Source organism: Ranitomeya imitator, chromosome 3, assembly GCF_032444005.1.
Source record: "Ranitomeya imitator isolate aRanImi1 chromosome 3, aRanImi1.pri, whole genome shotgun sequence".
Lineage (NCBI taxonomy): Eukaryota > Metazoa > Chordata > Amphibia > Anura > Dendrobatidae > Ranitomeya > Ranitomeya imitator.
This window is the reverse complement of record NC_091284.1, coordinates 419,786,325-419,804,157: the sequence shown is the minus strand read 5'-3', so window position 1 is coordinate 419,804,157 and position 17,833 is coordinate 419,786,325. Positions and strand designations below refer to the sequence as shown.

At 47.5% G+C, this 17,833-nt stretch overlaps 1 protein-coding gene across 1 annotated transcript in view; it reads right to left on the bottom strand.

Moving 5' to 3' along the window:
• INTS2 (integrator complex subunit 2) overlaps positions 1-17,833 on the bottom strand; it is a 146,811-nt gene that overhangs the window by 81,544 nt on the left and 47,434 nt on the right. Inside the window, exons 9-11 of the mRNA XM_069757209.1 lie at positions 11,824-11,949; positions 3,736-3,807; positions 3,513-3,627 (exon numbers count right to left, since the gene is read on the bottom strand). Coding sequence (XP_069613310.1) covers positions 3,513-3,627; positions 3,736-3,807; positions 11,824-11,949 — 313 coding nt within the window. The remainder of the gene's footprint in view (positions 1-3,512; positions 3,628-3,735; positions 3,808-11,823; positions 11,950-17,833) is intronic.

Sequence of the window (17,833 nt, the reverse complement as noted above, 5' to 3'; positions counted from 1 at the left end):
ATTCTCAGAAGCACCCTGGACCAAGTAGCGCCCCTCATCTCAGAACCTCCAAACACAGAGTGAAACAGCCCTGGCTCACATCGCAAACTGGATTTCTCCAGCGATGCTCTGGGAGTGCTGAACGCTTATGGAGGAAAACACACACCAGAAGATTTCATCCACTTCAAATTTATGTTAAAAACCTATAACTCTGCCCTTCACCTCGCCAAACAGACCTACTACACCACCCTAATCTCCTCACTATCCAACAACCCCAAGAAACTTTTTGACACCTTTCATTCCCTCTCCAGGACAAAAGCACAAGCCCCTATCACAGACATTTGTGCTGATGACCTGGCCTCCCACTTTATAGAGAAAATAAATAACATCCGTCAGGAAATCCACTTCCAACCACCAAGTGCTGTGACTCCCATCCCTCCCTGCATTTCCCCTGGATCATTCTCCACATTTGATCCCATCACAGAAGAAGAAGTCTCCAGGCTCCTCTCTTCTTCTCGTCCGAATACATGACCTACTGACCCCATTCCCTCTCATCTCCTCCAGTCATCCCAACTCACCTAACTACAATCTTTAATCTCTCCCTCTCATCAGGCATTTTCCCATCCTCCTTCAAACACTATCATTACTCCATTATTAAAGACACCTGCTCTCAACCCGTCCTGCACAAATAACTACAGACCAGTCTCCAATCTTTTCTTCATCTCTAAACTCTTGGAGCACCTAATCTACTCCCGCCTTACCCGTTACCTCTCCACTCACTCCCTCCTAGACTCTTCACAGTCCGGCTTCCGACCCCTACATTCAAAAGAAACTGCCCTCATCAAAGTGACCAATGACCTGATAGCAAAATGTAATGGTGACCACTCGCTGCTCATTCTTCTCGACCTTTCTGCAGCTTTCGACACTGTTGACCACCGACTCCTACTCTCTAGGCAGTACCATCTTTACGCTGATGACACACAACTATACACGTCATCCCCTGACCTTACCCCCGCTGTACTACAGAACGCCACTAACTGTCTGTCCGCAGCCCCCAACATCATGTCCGCTCTCTATCTGAAACTCAACCTCTCCAAAACTGAACTTCTTCTGCTCCCGCCATCTATTAACCTCCCTAAATCTGACACTTCCCTCTCCATGGGTGGCACCATAATAACACCCCGGCAGCAGGCACGCTGTCTGGGTGTTATGTTTGACTCCGATCTCTCCTTCACATCCCATATACAATCTCTTGCCCGATCTTGGCGCTTACACCTAAAGAACATCTCTAGAATCCGCCCTTTTCTCACCATGGAAACAAAAATCTTCACTGTCGCCTTGATCCACTCCCGCCTGAACTACTGCAACGCTCTATTAATTGGCCTCCCCGTTATTCGACTTTCCCCCCTTCTAGTCTATCCTTATGGCAGCAGCCAGAGTTGTCCATCTATCTAATCGGTATTCAGACGTGTCCGCTCTCCGCCAATCGTTACATTGGCTGCCCATTCATTATAGAATCCAATTCAAAGTACCTGTTCTCACCCACAAAGCTCTCCACAGTGCGGCACCACCTTACATCTCCTCCCTCATTTCTGTCAATCGGCCTAACCGACTGCTGTGCTCTGCAAACGACTTTCAACTAACCTCTGCACTAATCCGTACCTCCTACTCCAAGACTTCTCCCATGCTGCGCCAATACTCTGGAATACTATACCCCAAGATATTACGACATCCACAACTTGCATAGTTTTAGGTGCTCCCTCAAAACACATTTGTTCAGAGTGGCCGATCACGTTCCCTAATCAAAGTCATTTTATGTTTGTGTGTGTGTAGCCTATTCACTACTTCCATCCATCCCCCATCCCCTGAAGATGGCTGGACCATCATTGTAAATACAAACCTGTACTTTATATCTCCCACACCTCATTGCAGATTGTAAGCTCTCACGAGCAGGGTCGTCTTATTTTGCTTTAATTATTGTATTGTTAACGTTGTTACTTATGACTGTTGTGCTTGAAACTGTTAAACTGTAAAGCGCTGCGGAATATGTTAGCGCTATATAAAGATTATTATTATGATGATGAAGTAAATACTGCTAGAACTTCCCTTCATTTCCCACCACATGTAAAATCTTACATTCTGGCCTCTAGACCTTTTCCTTCATAGGCTGCACTGTTTCAGTAAAGTAGAAGACAGCCAAGAAATATCACAGCCCTAGGCTATACAAGAGGGCAAGGCACTGCTCCGACGATTATATCTCTCGGACATATTTACGGGGATTAAGGTACCGTCACACTTAGCGACGCTGCAGCGATACCGACAACGATCCGGATCGCTGCAGCGTCGCTGTTTGGTCACTGGAGAGCTGTCACACAGACCGCTCTCCAGCGACCAACGATGCCGGTAACCAGGGTAAACATCGGGTTACTAAGCGCAGGGCCGCGCTTAGTAACCCGATGTTTACCCTGGTTACCATCGTTAAAGTAAAAAAGACAACCACTACATACTTACCTACCGCTGTCTGTCCCCGGCGCTGGGCTTCTCTGCTCTGGCTGTGAGCGCCGGGCAGCCGGAAAGCAGAGCGGTGACGATTCAGCGATGTCTGCGGGAGATCCAGCGACGAAACAAAGTTCTGGACTTTCTTCCCCAACCAGCGATATCACAGCATGGGCCTGATCGCTGCTGCCTGTCACACTGGACGATATCGCTAGCCAGGACGCTGCAACGTCACGGATCGCTAGCGATATCGTCCAGTGCGACGGTACCTTAAGTCTACAGAAAGGTTTCATGAAAATAAGCATATTGTCCTATGCATCTACTGCACACAGTTTAAAGGGAACCTGTCACCCCGTTTTTTAAAGATTAGATAAAAATAGTGTGAAATAGGGGCAGAGCTGGGCTTTACATTAGTGCCTTTTTGGTGCCTTTATTCCCCCGTTAGGCTGCCGAAATACCTTTGTGAAGTGGCCGTTTTGTCCTGTCACTCAAGTTGGATTTTGGCACCAAACTTACGTTCGCAGTTCGGGCTGAGAAAATTTTACCGGCATCCAGATAAACACTATGCCCATATGATCACTTCCGGGGCACCCAGGCTAAAGTTACGACCCGCGCATGCGCAGTGATGTAAATTATGCTATGCCCACAGTTGGGCAAAGCATAATGCGCAGGCGCCAGAGGCGAATTCACTCCGCAACTGCTAAGAAAGAGCGCGATCTGTGCGATTCACAGATCGCGTTTACGACAGACACGCCGAGAAGCAGGGGGGAGGAACCGCTATTTGACCACGCCCATCCGACCTGACCAACTTGAGTGACAGGACAAAACGGCCACTTCACAAAGGTATTTCGGCAGCCTAACGAGGGAATAAAGGCACCAAAAAGGCACTAATGTAAAGCCCAGCTCTGCCCCCATTTCACACTATTTTTATCTAATCTTTAAAAAAACGGGGTGACAGGTTTCCTTTAAGAGTAAAAAAGTAGGAAATAATGCAACACCCTGCCTACATTCTGTAGATATTGCAATGTTCTATGTACCTTCATTCCCAAAGTGGAACAGACCAAATCAATGATGGCGCTCAGTTGATTGCTATGGAAATACATGGCAACTAATAGCAGCATTTCTCCAAATGAAGCAGACACTCCAGCTGTGCTGTAAACGACAAGTTATTGATTGTTTAAGATCACGTATTTCTCTCAGGATTAATCATTTTACCTAAATTACATTTGCAGCCAAATTTTCTTCCCCACAAATACCCACCTTTCAAAGTAAGCTTCTTCTTTTATCATCCAGCTAAGCCACATCAACATCAATTGTTCCTGTTCCGGGGTACTGAAACAAATCAGCAAAAATTCCTAAAATAATGCAATACTGAAATATGCCCTGCCACAATTATTACAGTAATTGGTTTTTTTTTTGCAGGGCCATGCATGATGTGACACACTGCATTTTGTGTTTGTCTGCATCTGAGAATGTTTTCTTCATATTGAGATCCCTTTAATAGAGGCTTACTATAGTTTATGGTTAACAGTTGTCAGCTCCATTTTTGTATATAACATTTAGAAATACTTCACATCCTGCACATATACGGATGGACGGCTGCGTAAAAGTACTGGTGATAATATAGGACAACGCTTCATATCTGAGAATCTCGCCTACCATCGAAACATTCAAAAAGAGCCCGAAGACCTACCTCTTCCGACAAGCCTACAACCTGCAGTAACCACCGATCGACCAAACCGCTGCGTGACCAGCTCTATCCTCGCCGTGTGTATTCTCACCCATCCCTTGTAGATTGTGAGCCCTCATGGGCAGGGTCCTCTCTCCTCCTGTACCAGTTGTGACTTGTATTGTTTAAGATTATTGTACTTGTTTTTATTATGTATACCCCTCCTCACATGTAAAGCGCCATGGAATAAATGGCGCTATAACAATAAATAATAATAATAATAATAATCTAGCTGTGTCGCTCTATTCATTAGTGCTGGATGTGCACTTTTGTAGGCTGTCCTTGACCAATTTTTTATAGAAAGCCACAGAAACATTAGAAAAAAAAAAAAATATTGACACACAACTGCAATGTTAAATCTAAATGCCAAATGACAACAGTGGGATCAGCTAACAGCTAAAGAACCATAGTGCTCTTTATAGTTTTTGGTTTGGAGTTTTGGATTGCTTCTTTCTATACAGTTAAGTTGTGGAACTGATGTTTTTCTTCCCACTGACATAAATGAAGAAAAAATGCTGCAGTAAAAAAAAAATCCAATTGTGGTACTTTCATAACTGTAATTACAAATGGGAAAACATATGACAAGATAAATGAACAAAGAAAAGAAAAAAGTGAACTTGCTGCATTTCTCCCCATTACGATGTAAAGTTAGGAGGGATAGCTAACAATAAAGTGACAGAAGGGATTCAGAAGTATCTTGATAAGCTTGAACAATGGGCAGAGACTAATAGGATGGTATTCAACAGGGAGAAATGCAAGATTCTACATCTGGGCAAGAAAAAACAGGATTTTTGGTTGCTTACCGTAAAATCTGTTTCTCGGAGCCTTCATTGGGGGACACAGGAACCATGGGTGTATGCTGCTGCCACTAGGAGGCTGACACTATGCAAATAAAAAAAGTTAGCTCCTCCTCTGCAGTGTACACCCCACCGACTGGAAGTAGGATATTCAGTTAGTGAGAAAGCAGTAGGAGAAGCAACATGTTAAAGATAGAAAGTCAAACTGTGACAATATAACACAATAAAACAGAGCTGTTCAACTTGGGAGGGTGCTGTGTCCCCCAATGAAGGCTCCGAGAAACAGATTTTACGGTAAGCAACCAAAAATCCTGTTTTCTCTATCGCCTCATTGTGGGACACAGGAACCATGGGACGTCCCAAAGCAGTCCCTGGGGTGGGAACAGCAGAAAAAAACTCCATTCAGGTCGGAGAACTTACCACTGCCGCCTGCAAGATCCTTCCGCCTAGGCTGGCAACTGCCGAAGCGTAGGTATGGAACTTATAACATTTGGCAAATGAGTGAATGGAACACCAGGTTGCCTTGCAAAGTTGTAGGGCGGATGCCCCATGGTGCACCGCCCAGGAGGCGCCCACTGCCCGGGGCAGAGCGAGTCTTAATCCCAGGAGGAGTCACTCTGTTCCTGACCCGGTAAGCCTCCAGAATAGCAGGTCTGATCCAGAGAACAATCATAACCTTGGAGGCTGGCAGGCCTCTTGGCGCACCGTCTGGAATGACAAATAGACGGTCCGTCTTCCTAAAGAAGGTGGTCCTAGACAAATAGATCCTCACCGCCCTGACCAGGTCTGGCCTGTTCAGCGAACGCTCCAGAGAATAGGTCGGAGCAGAACAAAAAGGTGGGAAGGACGATCTTATTGAAGTAACAAGGAGGACACCACCCTGGGAAGAAAAGGCGACGATGGCCGTAAACTATCTTATCTTGGTGAAGAACCAAGAAATGGGGCGACAGGAGAGAGCCACCAACTCCGAGACGCGCCTAATGGGAGGTGATGGCCACCAGAAACGACACCTTGCAGGACAGAACAGACAGTGAGGCCTTATGGGGAGGTTCAAGGGGGGGACCCCACAGCCTCCAGAACAAGATTAAGCTCCTTGGGATCCACGAGAGTCCGGTACAAGAGAGCTGCATGCACCACTCCTTGAAGAAAAGTTCTAACCTGAGAACGGGACGGATATATATCCTTGTAACGTGATAGCCAGTAGATAGACTAATTCAATTCCAAATATTTGTCTATGCCTGATGAAGAGGCCTGAGAAGTCTCGAAGGTTTGCAATTTGCTACCATCTTTTCAGTTAGCCATTAAGAGGTATCAACCACCGAGGTCTCTCAGATCTAAATATCTGACCTGAGAACGGGAAGTCAAGGACTTCTGAAATGGGACTTCAGAAAGAGAATGGAAAGCGTTGCTACCTGACCCTTTAGAGGACTAAGGTCAAGGCCAGCATCAAGTCCCGCCTTGAGAAAAGGCCAAATGGAAGGATTCAACAGCCAAGATGTTAAATTGAGCAAACAAGAACTCTGGTGGCAGATCGGTCCTTGGGACAGAAGATCTGGCCTGTCTGGGGTCTCCAGAGGAAGTCCGCGAGGAGATTGGCGATCTCAGCGAACCAGAACCTTCTGGGCCAATCTGGTGCGATCAGAAAGACCGGCACCCCCTCCGCAATGATCTTCAACAGCCTGGGAAAAAGGGAAGGGGAGGAAACAGATAGGGAAATACAAAATGCGACCCAGGAATGGCCAAAGCATCGGTCTCCACTACAAGAGGGTCGCGGACCTGGAAACAAACGGTGGAACCTTCCTAAGCAGTCGCGACGCCAAGAGATCCGCGTCCGGAGATCCCCATCAAAGGCAAATTTGAAGGAAGACCTCCCGATGCAGGGACCACTCTCCTGCCGAAAGGCCCTCGTGGCAGAGAAAAACACCGCGGCCTAGTTGCCAACGCCGGGAATATGCACTGCGGATAGTTCCGGAACCGTCGCCTCTGCCCAGAAGAGGATCTTGGATACCTCCGCCATTTCCAAGAGACTGATTCCCTCCCTGGTGTTTGACATATGCCACAGCCGTGGCATTGGACGTCTGGATTCTGACTGGCAGACCTCTGAGAACCTTTTCCCAGTGACTGGGAATGGCCGCTATCTCAAGGATGTCGATCGGCAGAGGAGAATCTTGCTCCGACCAACGCCCCTTTAACTGACGGATTGCGGGAAACCGCGCCCCAGCCGGGAAGGCTGGCGACCGTCGTCACCACCTGCCATGGGCGAGAAGGAAGGACCGGACCTGGGGAATGAGAGGGGATGACAGCCACCAGCTGAGAGACCATTAGAATCGGACGGAAGGCCGAATCGGACGATCCAGAGACAGCACAGACCAGTCCCACTGAGAAAGGATGGCCTGCTGAAGTGGAACAGCGCAAAAGGGAACGCTTCCGATGCTGCCACCATTCGTCCCAGGACCTTCATTGCTGAACGGAAGGAAGGCAGCCGAGGGCCTTGCAGAAAACTCCGTCCTGGAGAATTGCCCGTTTCTCCTTGAGAAGAAAAAATAACAAAAAACCCTCGACTGACAGGTGTCGAACAGCATGCCTTAGAAGACGAGGCACTGACTCGGAACAAAACAAGACTTTGTTCTGCTGACCAGTCACCAGAAACGGGACAGGGAGTCGGACGATTGTCACTCTCCTGGGCTTGAGAGGGGGGCGGAGCCTTGATGTCTTCGAGGTACGGAATGAGCACTAGGCCCCTGATCCTCAAAATGGCCATAAATGTAGCCATGATCTTTATGAAGACACTGGGTGCGGTCGCCAGTCCGAGTGGCAGGGCGATGAACTGGAAATGACTCTTCTGCGCCACGAAACGCAGGAGACACAGGTGTGCTGGGAAAATCAGAACATCGAGATAGGCTTCTTGGATATCTATGGAGCACAGGAATTCCTGTGGTTCCATGCAAGCCAATACTGAACAGAGGGACTCCATCCTGAAATGCCGCAGGCGGAACCTTTTGTTCACTAACTTAGGAACCAGATGGGTCGAACTGCGCCGTTGTTCTTCGGCACTACAAGCAGGCTTGAATAGAAACCTGTGAAGCGTTCCTACTGAGATGGAAACGATAACCTCCGAACAAAGAAGAAAGGCAATGGACGCAAAGAAACCTGGGATCAGATTAGGATCTTTTAGAGGGTGGGATTCGAAGAAGCGATTCCGGGGCCGCGAAGCGAACCCCATCTTGTATCCAGAGGATACCACCTCCCTGACCTCGACCGAGGCAAGCCAAACGTCCCTGCAAAAAAGAAAAAAACAAAACAGATGCCCGCCCAAACTGGGAGGAACACTGGGCCCTTAGCACGAGTTATGCCACGGAAGATCTGCCAGGTCTGGGCCTGGTGGACCTACCATGGGAATTGAGGGAACGCCAGGAAGGGGTAGGCTTGAAGGAAGCCTTTTCTCTAGCCAGGCGAGACCGCGGTCTGTGCTAGCCAGAGGAATATTCTGACGCCACAAACCAGCAAAAGGACAAAAAGGGAGCTGAACTACCATATCAGGGGAGGCCAGCGACGCTCGTGCCTCCCGTGGTGTCCTTAATAATTTGTTCCAGCATGTAGTCAAAGACGGGTCCCCTGGAAAGGGAGGCTGGTAAGGGACTTCTTTGAAAACAAGTCCACCTGCCATGTCTTGAGCCAAATATTCCGCCAGAATGTCACCATATTGCTGGATACCTGAGCTGCACAAGACACGCATCTAGGGAGACAGCTACCAAATATTTCCCTGCATAGGAAATCTGGTACGTCAGGTCGGCCAGCTCCCCCGGAAGAGGTCCAGCCGTGGTACTTTTACAAGGCTGTTTGGTCCATCTAGCTGTGGTCCTTGAGACCCAGGTAGAGGCAATGGCCGAGGCACAAAGCAGAAGCAGCCACTTCAAAAGGCTGATTTTTCCAGCGATTCTATACTTGTATCCTTGGAATCCATGAGGGATGCTGCATTAGAAAGTGGAAGGACCATGTTGGCGGACAGTCTGGGGACTGACGAGTCCGCTGCCGAGGAATCAGTCCAGTTAGCGATGAGCTCAGGGGAGAAGGGATATAGGATGCCGAGACGCTTCCCTGTCTGAAAGCATCTGGTATGGTTCACCTTTCCCCTGGCAAGTACCACAACAAATTCAGTGTGTGGAGCAAAGACCTTGGAAGTTGGTTTTGACCGTCTAAACGAAACCGCCTTTTCTGCGGGTTCCGTAGAGGTATCCATGATGCCTAAGGTCTGGTTGACTGCAACAATAAGGCTTTGCACCCTATCACTCATGCTAGAGGCCTGTAGTGAAACAAAGTCTGAATCTTCCTCTGAAAACATGACCGAGGACGCCCGTCTGACTCGGGAGAGGAGGATCTGGAAGAGGGATCTCACCGTGCCAGACCGGAGGGCGAGATGGATCGGGAAAAGGACAGAACTTCGCTCCTGTCTGGATCTCTTGTGACCTGTGTTGAAAAGGCCGGATGGAGAATCCTGTGACCCACTGGCAACTGCGGGGGGCTGGGAGGGACAATCTGTCAAGCACGGACACCAGGGACGTGACATCCTGGTGAGGTCCGCCACAGACCGAGACAGAAGGAATGCCCACCCAGGGATAGGGGCCTCTGTCTCACCCGGGGTAGGAACTCCTGGGCGGTGGGTTCATGATGAGCAGACCCATTAACTGATGCCAGAACATTAGGGAATAGGAGAGCCGAGGAGAGTGTCGGGCTGCAGAGCAGCTACTCACAGTAGGTGCAGTCATCCTGTATTCAGCTCCAGACTGTAGGGCTGCTGTGCCAGGAAGAGAAGGCTCCACAGGAAACAAGTACAATCTGGATCAATAGGAAAAATGGCAGTCACAAGAGGGTGTCCAGGTCCAGGAGTGAAAAAGCGCACACTGCAGGGACACATGCTGAAAAGCCTGCTCTGAGACAGGGAAAAGTGGCGGAGCTAAATCGTGAGACCAGGGGGCGGAGCCAAGTGCCGGGGGCGGAGCTAAGTCCCGGCAGGAAGGAGCTGACTAAGAGCTAGGTGGGAAAAAAGCCCGCCCGAAAAGCAGGAAGAAGAGGGGCGGAGCCAGCCCTGCAGCTAGGCCCGAGTGAAGCCGGGACCTAAATTAGAGCTGGTGACCGCCGGAGGATGGGGGAGCGGCGCAGAGGATTGAAAAACGCTGCAAAACAATGCCTGCAGCCCCAAATACCCGCAAAATTAAAGGGGAAAAGACCCCCGATGCCCCACTCTGCAGCTAGGCCTGGAAGAGGCCGGGACCTAGATTACATCACATGACCACCGGAGCACGGGGGAAGTGTTGAGGAAAACCCTAAAACTGCTGCAAAGGTAACCTGAATTAAGGGGCCCACTATTAAAATAAAGGAATTTTTTTTTTTTTTTTCTTCTTTCCCGATCTTCTTTCTTCTGTGATCTTTTTATCTCTGTACCTGGGGGGAGAGAGAGAGAGTACCTCCCCATCCAAGATCGAACGTCCGATAATCCAGCATAGTGGGACGTCCGTGTCTCCTCGAACCGACAGGCTCTAGTGGGCGAGTGGGTGGGAGACGGAGGCAGGCCCGGGTCTGAATCACCTCAACACGCTTCAGTGTTAGGGGCTGGGGTCCTGCCGACCAGACATATGAGGATACGGGGTGGCAGTACACGCCGTTCTCATAGTCTCTTTGTGGGACTACAGGTGTGACCGTTCACCCTGTATCCCTCCGTGGTACCTGAAAAGGAACGACGCACATTGAGGTAGATAAGGGTCTAATGAAAGACCCGTGTCCACCTCCTACTGACACTAAGTTAAACTGAATATCCTACTTCCAGTCGGTGGGGTGTACACTGCAGAGGAGGAGCTAACTTTTTTATTTGCATAGTGTCAGCCTCCTAGTGGCAGCAGCATACACCCATGGTTCCTGTGTCCCCCAATGAGGCGAAAGAGAAATGAAAATTACATCTATAGAATGGGAGGAATAGAACTAAGCAACAACACGTGTGAAAAAGACTTGCGTATACTAATAGATCACAGACTGCACATGAGTCAACAGTGTGATGAAAAAGCAAAAAGGCAAACATTTCTAGGATGTAGTAAGAGGCATAGAGTCTAGATCACGTGAAGTAATTATCCTCCTCTACTCCTCCTTGGTCAGGCCACATCTGGAATACTGTGACCAGTTCTGGGCACCACATTTAAAAAAAAAAAAACATTGAAAAACTGGAGCAAGTTCAGAGAAGAGCTACCAGGATAATGAGCGGACTGCAAAGTATCGTATGTCCTACGAGGAACGGTTAAAGGATCTGGGAATGTTTAGCTTGCAAAAAAGAAGGCGCAGAGGAGACTTAATAGCGGTCTACAAATATCTGAAAGGATGTCATAGTGTGAAGGGATCATCCTTATTCTCATTTGCACATGGAAACAATCAATGAGTGGAACAGGCTGCCAAAATATATATATATTGGTTACAAATGTGGCAACGCACTTTTTTTCCCTATAAAACAGGATATGTTCAGCAAAACGTACTGGAATAATTCTAACCCAATTTAAAAAATAGCTTTGAAGTAATAATATTCAGACTAAAACAAGATTGAAAAAAAAATATTATAATTTGGAGAAAACTGTCACTTTAACAATGCAACAAGAGCACTGGATCCCACTGCTACTCCAGAGACTATTCTTGCAAGCAGCAAAATCAGCCTGAAACACAGCATACTGCAAGGCAAAATTAACTACACTACACCTTCAAATACCGCAACATGCATTAGTGGCAAGACTTTAAATAATAAAAAAAAAAAGTTCATACTATGAACAGCAAAGCACAACTCACCTTACTAGTGTAGAAAACGCCAGCAGCATACAGAAGGAAAGGGAGACGAAGCGCACTCCCCCAGGAGTCGCAGGTGGACGGCTGGTCATGAGCTGAAGTACCTGCTCGGCTTCTTCGTCTGTTGGCCTGAAATAAAAAATTAACACGGTACGGTTAAGGAGCTGTCAGACATTTTTCAGAGCATCATGCTCTTCCCTAGGTAAGTTGACAAACTATGACTGCCGGATTTCTTCACACAGACACAAACTAGGCAGTTCGGTCAGAAGACCCAGCAGTCGGCCCCGTACTGTGATGAGAGCACAGGACGTGTTTCACAGACATGTGAAACTGGCCTTACAGAGACATTACGTATAGAGTGACTTTACTTACAGATATAAACATAAATTATACTTCTTATATGTGGTACTTGCAAGCATTTCTTATATATCACACACATAAAGGGGTTGTCCGTTAGATTCATGTCGTGAAGAAACACTAGTTGGCATAGTTGACCACCTCTGGATCAATATGTTAGGATTATAGTTTGAATTTAATAGACATGTCCCTTTAACCCCTTCCCGACCTTTGACGCATACGCTGCGTCATGAAAGTCGGTGCCATTCCGACCCATGACGCAGCATATGCGTCATGGAAAGATCGCGTCCCTGCAGGCCGGGTGAAAGGGTTAACTCCCATTTCACCCGATCTGCAGGGACAGGGGGAGTGGTAGTTTAGCCCAGGGGGGGTGGCTTCACCCCCTCGTGGCTACGATCGCTCTGATTGGCTGTTGAAAGTGAAACTGCCAATCAGAGCGATTTGTAATATTTCACCTAAAAAACTGGTGAAATATTACAATCCAGCCATGGCCGATGCTGCAATATCATCGGCCATGGCTGGAAACACTTATGTGCACCCACCCCACCCCACCGATCGCCCCCCCAGCCCCCCGATCTGTGGTCCGCTCCCCTCCGTCCTGTGCTCCGCTCCCCCGTCCTCCTGTCCGCTTCCCCGTGCACCAATCACACCCCCTGTGCTGCAATCAAACCCCCCCGCACTCCGATCCCCCCCCCGCACACAGCGACCCCCCCCCCGTGCTCCGATCCACCCCCCCCGCACAGCGATCCCTCACCCCGTGCTCCAATCCTTCCCCGTGCTCCAATCCTCCCTCCCGTGTTCCGATCCACCCCCCCCCATGATCCGATCCACCCCCCCGTGCTCCGACGCCCCCCCCGTGCCCTGATCTCCCCCCCCTTATACTTACCTGGCCGCCCGAGGTCCGTCCGTCTTCTTTCCTGGGCGCCGCCATCGTCCAAAATGGCGGGCGCATGTGCAGTGCGCCCGCCGAATCTGCCGGCCGGCAGATTCGTTCCAGAGTGAATTTTGATCACTGAGATATATCCTATCTCAGTGATCAAAATAAAAAAAATAGTAAATGACCCCCCCCTTTGTCACCCCCATAGATAGGGACAATAAAAAAAATAAAGAATTTTTTTTTTTTTCACTAAGGTTGGGGTAAGAACTAGGGTTAGGGTTAGGGGTAGGGTTAGGGGTAGGGTTAGGGTTAGGGGTAGGGTTAGGGGTAGGGTTAGGGTTAGGGGTAGGGTTAGGGGTAGGGTTAGGGGTAGGGGTAGGGTTAGGGCTAGGGTTAGGGGTAGGGGTAGGGTTAGGGCTAGGGTTAGGGTTTCGGTATGTGCACACGTATTCTGGTCCTATGCGGATTTTTCCGCAGCGGATTTGAAAAATCCACAGTGCTAAACCGCTGCCGATTTATCGTGGATTTACCGCGGTTTTTCTGCGCATTTCACTGCGGTTTTACAACTGCGATTTTCTATTGGAGCAGTTCTAAAACCGCTGCGGAATCCGCAGAAAGAAGTGACATGCTGCGGAATGTAAACCGCTGCGTTTCCGTGCAGTTTTTCCGCAGCATGTGTACAGCGATTTTTGGTTCCCATAGGTTCACATTGAACTGTAAACTCATGGGAAACTGCTGCGGATCCGCAGCGTTTTCCGCAGCGTGTGCACATACCTTTAGAATTAGGCTATGTGCACACGGTGCGGATTGGCCGCTGCGGATCCGCAGCAGTGTTCCATCGGGTTTACAGTACCATGTAAACATATGGAAAACCAAATCCGCTGTGCCCATGGTGCAGAAAATACCGCGCGGGAACGCTGCGTTGTATTTTCCGCAGCATGCCAATTCTTTGTGCGGATTCCGCAGCGTTTTACACCTGTTCCTCAATAGGAATCCGCAGGTGAAATCCGCACAAAAAACACTGGCAATCCACGGTAAATCCACAGGTAAAACGCAGTGCCTTTTACCCGCGGATTTTTCAAAAATGATGCTGAAAAATCTCATACGAATCCGCAACGTTGGCACATAGCCTTAGAGTTGGGTTGGAATTAGGGTTGTGGTTAGGGTTAGGGGTGTGTTGGGGTTAGGGTTGTGGTTAGGGGTGTGTTGGGGTTAGGGTTGTGATTAGGGTTACGGCTACAGTTGGGATAAGGGTTAGGGGTGTGTTGGAGGTAGAATTGAGGGGTTTCCACTGTTTAGGCACTTCAGGGGGTCTCCAAACGCAACATGGCGCCACCATTGATTCCAGCCAATCTTGTATTCAAAAATTCAAATGGTGCTCCCTCACTTCCGAACCCCGACGTGTGCCCAAACAGTGGTTTACCCCCACATATGGGGTACCAGCATACTCAGGACAAACTGCGCAACAATTACTGGGGTCCAATTTCTTCTGTTACCCTTGAGAAAATAAAAAATTGCTTGCTAAAACATCATTTTTGAGGAAAGAAAAATGATTTTTTATTTTCACGGCTCTGCGTTGTAAACGTCTGTGAAGCACTTGGGGGTTCAAAGTGCTCACCACATATCTAGATAAGTTCCTTGGGGGGTCTAGTTTCCAAAATGGGGTCACTTGTGGGGGGTTTCTACTGTTTAGGCACACCAGGGGCTCTGCAAACGCAACGTGACGCCCGCAGACCATTCCATCAAAGTCTGCATTTCAAAAGTCACTACTTCCCTTCTGAGCCCCCACGTGTGCCCAAACAGTGGTTTACCCCCACACATGGGGCATCAGCGTACTCAGGAGAAACTGGACAACAACTTTTGTGGTCCAATTTCTCCTGTAACCCTTGGGAAAATAAAAAATTCTGGGCTAAAAATTTATTTTTGAGGAAAGAAAACGTATTTATTATTTTCACGGCTCTGCGTTATAAACTTCTGTAAAGCACTTGGGGGTTGAAAGTGCTCACCACACATCTAGATAAGTTCCTTTGGGGGTCTAGTTTCCAAAATGGGGTCACTTGTGGGGGGTTTCTACTGTTTAGGCACACCAGGGGCTCTGCAAACGCAATGTGACGCCCGCAGACCATTCCATCAAAGTCTGCATTTCAAAAGTCACTACTTCCCTTCTGAGCCCCCACGTGTGCCCAAACAGTGGTTTACCCCCACACATGGGGTATCAGCGTACTCAGGAGAAACTGGACAACAACTTTTGTGGTCCAATTTCTCCTGTAACCCTTGGGAAAATAAAAAATTCTGGGCTAAAAAATTATTTTTGAGGAAAGAAAACGTATTTATTATTTTCACTGCTCTGTGTTATGAACTTCTGTGAAGCACTTGGGGGTTCAAAGTGCTCACCTCACATCTAGATAAGTTCCTTTCGGGGTCTAGTTTCCAAAATGGGGTCACTTGTGGGGGGTTTCTACTGTTTAGCCACATCAGGGGCTCTGCAAACGCAACGTGACGCCCGCAGAGCATTCCATCAAAGTCTGCATTTCAAAACGTCACTACTTCACTTCCGAGCCCCAGCATGTGCCTAAACAGTGGTTTACCCCCACATATGGGGTATCAGCGTACTCAGGAGAAACTGGACAACAACTTTTGGGGTCAAATTTCTCCTGTTACCCTTGGGAAAATAAAAAATTGCGGGCTAAAATTCATTTTTGAGAAAATAATTTTTTTTTTTATTTTCATGGCTCTGCGTTATAAACTTCTGTGAAGCACTTGAGGGTTCAAAGTGCTCACTACACATCTAGATTAGTTCCTTTGGGGGTCTAGTTTCCAAAATGGGGTAATTTGTGGGGGATCTCCAATGTTTAGGCACACAGGGGCTCTCCAAACGCGACATGGTGTCCGCTAATGATTGGAGATAATTTTCCATTTAAAAAGCCAAATGGCGTGCCTTCCCTTCTGAGCCCTGCCGTGCGCCCAAACAGTGGTTTACCCCCACATATGGGGTATCTGCATACTCAGGACAAACTGGACAACAACATTTGTGGTCCAATTTCTCCTATTACCATTGGCAAAATAGAAAATTCCAGGCTAAAAAATCATTTTTGAGAAAAGAAAAATTATTTTTTATTTTCATGGCTCTGCATTATAAACTTCTGTGAAGCACCTGGGGGTTTAAAGTGCTCAGTATGCATCTAGATAAGTTCCTTGGGGGGTCTAGTTTCCAAAATGGGGTCACTTGTGGGGGAACTCCATTGCATAGGCACACAGGGGCTCTCCAAATGCGACATGGTGTCCGCTAACAATTGGAGCTAATTTTCCATTCAAAAAGTTAAAAGGCGCGCCTTCCCTTCCGAGCCCTGCCGTGTGCCCAAACAGTGGTTTACCCCCACATATGAGGTATCGGCGTACTCGGGAGAAATTGCTCAACAAATTTTAGGATCCATTTTATCCTATTGCCCATGTGAAAATGAAAAAATTGAGGCGAAAATAAATTTTTTGTGAAAAAAAAGTACTTTTTCATTTTTACGGATCAATTTGTGAAGCACCTGAGGGTTTAAAGTGCTCACTAGGCATCTAGATAAGTTCCTTGGGGGGTCCAGTTTCCAAAATGGGGTCACTTGTGGGGGAGCTCCAATGTTTAAGCACACAGGGTCTCTCCAAACGCGACATGGTGTCCGCTATCGATGGAGATAATTTTTCATTCAAAAAGTCAAATGGCGCTCCTTCCCTTCCGAGCCTTACCATGTGCCCAAACAGTGGTTTACCCCCACATGTGAAGTATCGGTGTACTCAGGAGAAATTGCCAAACAAATTTTAGGATCCATTTTATCCTGTTGTCCATGTGAAAATGAAAAAATTGAGGCTAAAAGAATTTTTTTGTGAAAAAAAAGTACTTTTTCATTTTTACGGATCAATTTGTGAAGCACCTGGGGGTTTAAAGGGCTCACTATGCATCTAGATAAGTTCCTTGGGGCATCTAGTTTCCAAAATGGGGTCACTTGTGGGGGAGCTCCAATTTTTAGGCACACGGGGGCTCTCCAAATGTGACATGGTGTCCGCTAAAGAGTGCAGCCAATTTTTCATTCAAAAAGTCAAATGGCGCTCCTTCCCTTCCAAGCCCTGCCGTGCGCCCAAACAGTGGTTTACCCCCACATATGAGGTATCAGCGTACTCAGGACAAATTGGACAACAACGTACGTGGTTCAGTTTCTCCTTTTACCATTGGGAAAATAAAAAAATTGTTGCTGAAAAATCATTTTTGTGACTAAAAAGTTAAATGTTAATTTTTTCGTTCCATGTTGCTTCTGCTGCTGTGAAGCACCTGAAGGGTTAATAAACTTCTTGAATGTGGTTTTGTGCACCTTGAGGGGTGCAGTTTTTAGAATGGTGTCACTTTTGGGTATTTTCAGCCATATAGACCCCTCAAACTGACTTCAAATGTGAGGTGGTCCCTAAAAAAAATGGTTTTGTAAATTTCGTTGTAAAAATGAGAAATCGCTGGTCAAATTTTAACCCTTATAACTTCCTAGCAAAAAAAAATTTTGTTTCCAAAATTGTGCTGATGTAAAGTAGACGTGTGGGAAATGTTATTTATTAACTATTTTGTGTCACATAACTCTCTGGTTTAACAGAATAAAAATTCAAAATGTGAAAATTGCGAAATTTTCAAAATTTTCGCCAAATTTCCGTTTTTATCACAAATAAACACAGAATTTATTGACCTAAATTTACCACTAACATGAAGCCCAATATGTCACGAAAAAACAATCTCAGAACCGCTAGGATCCA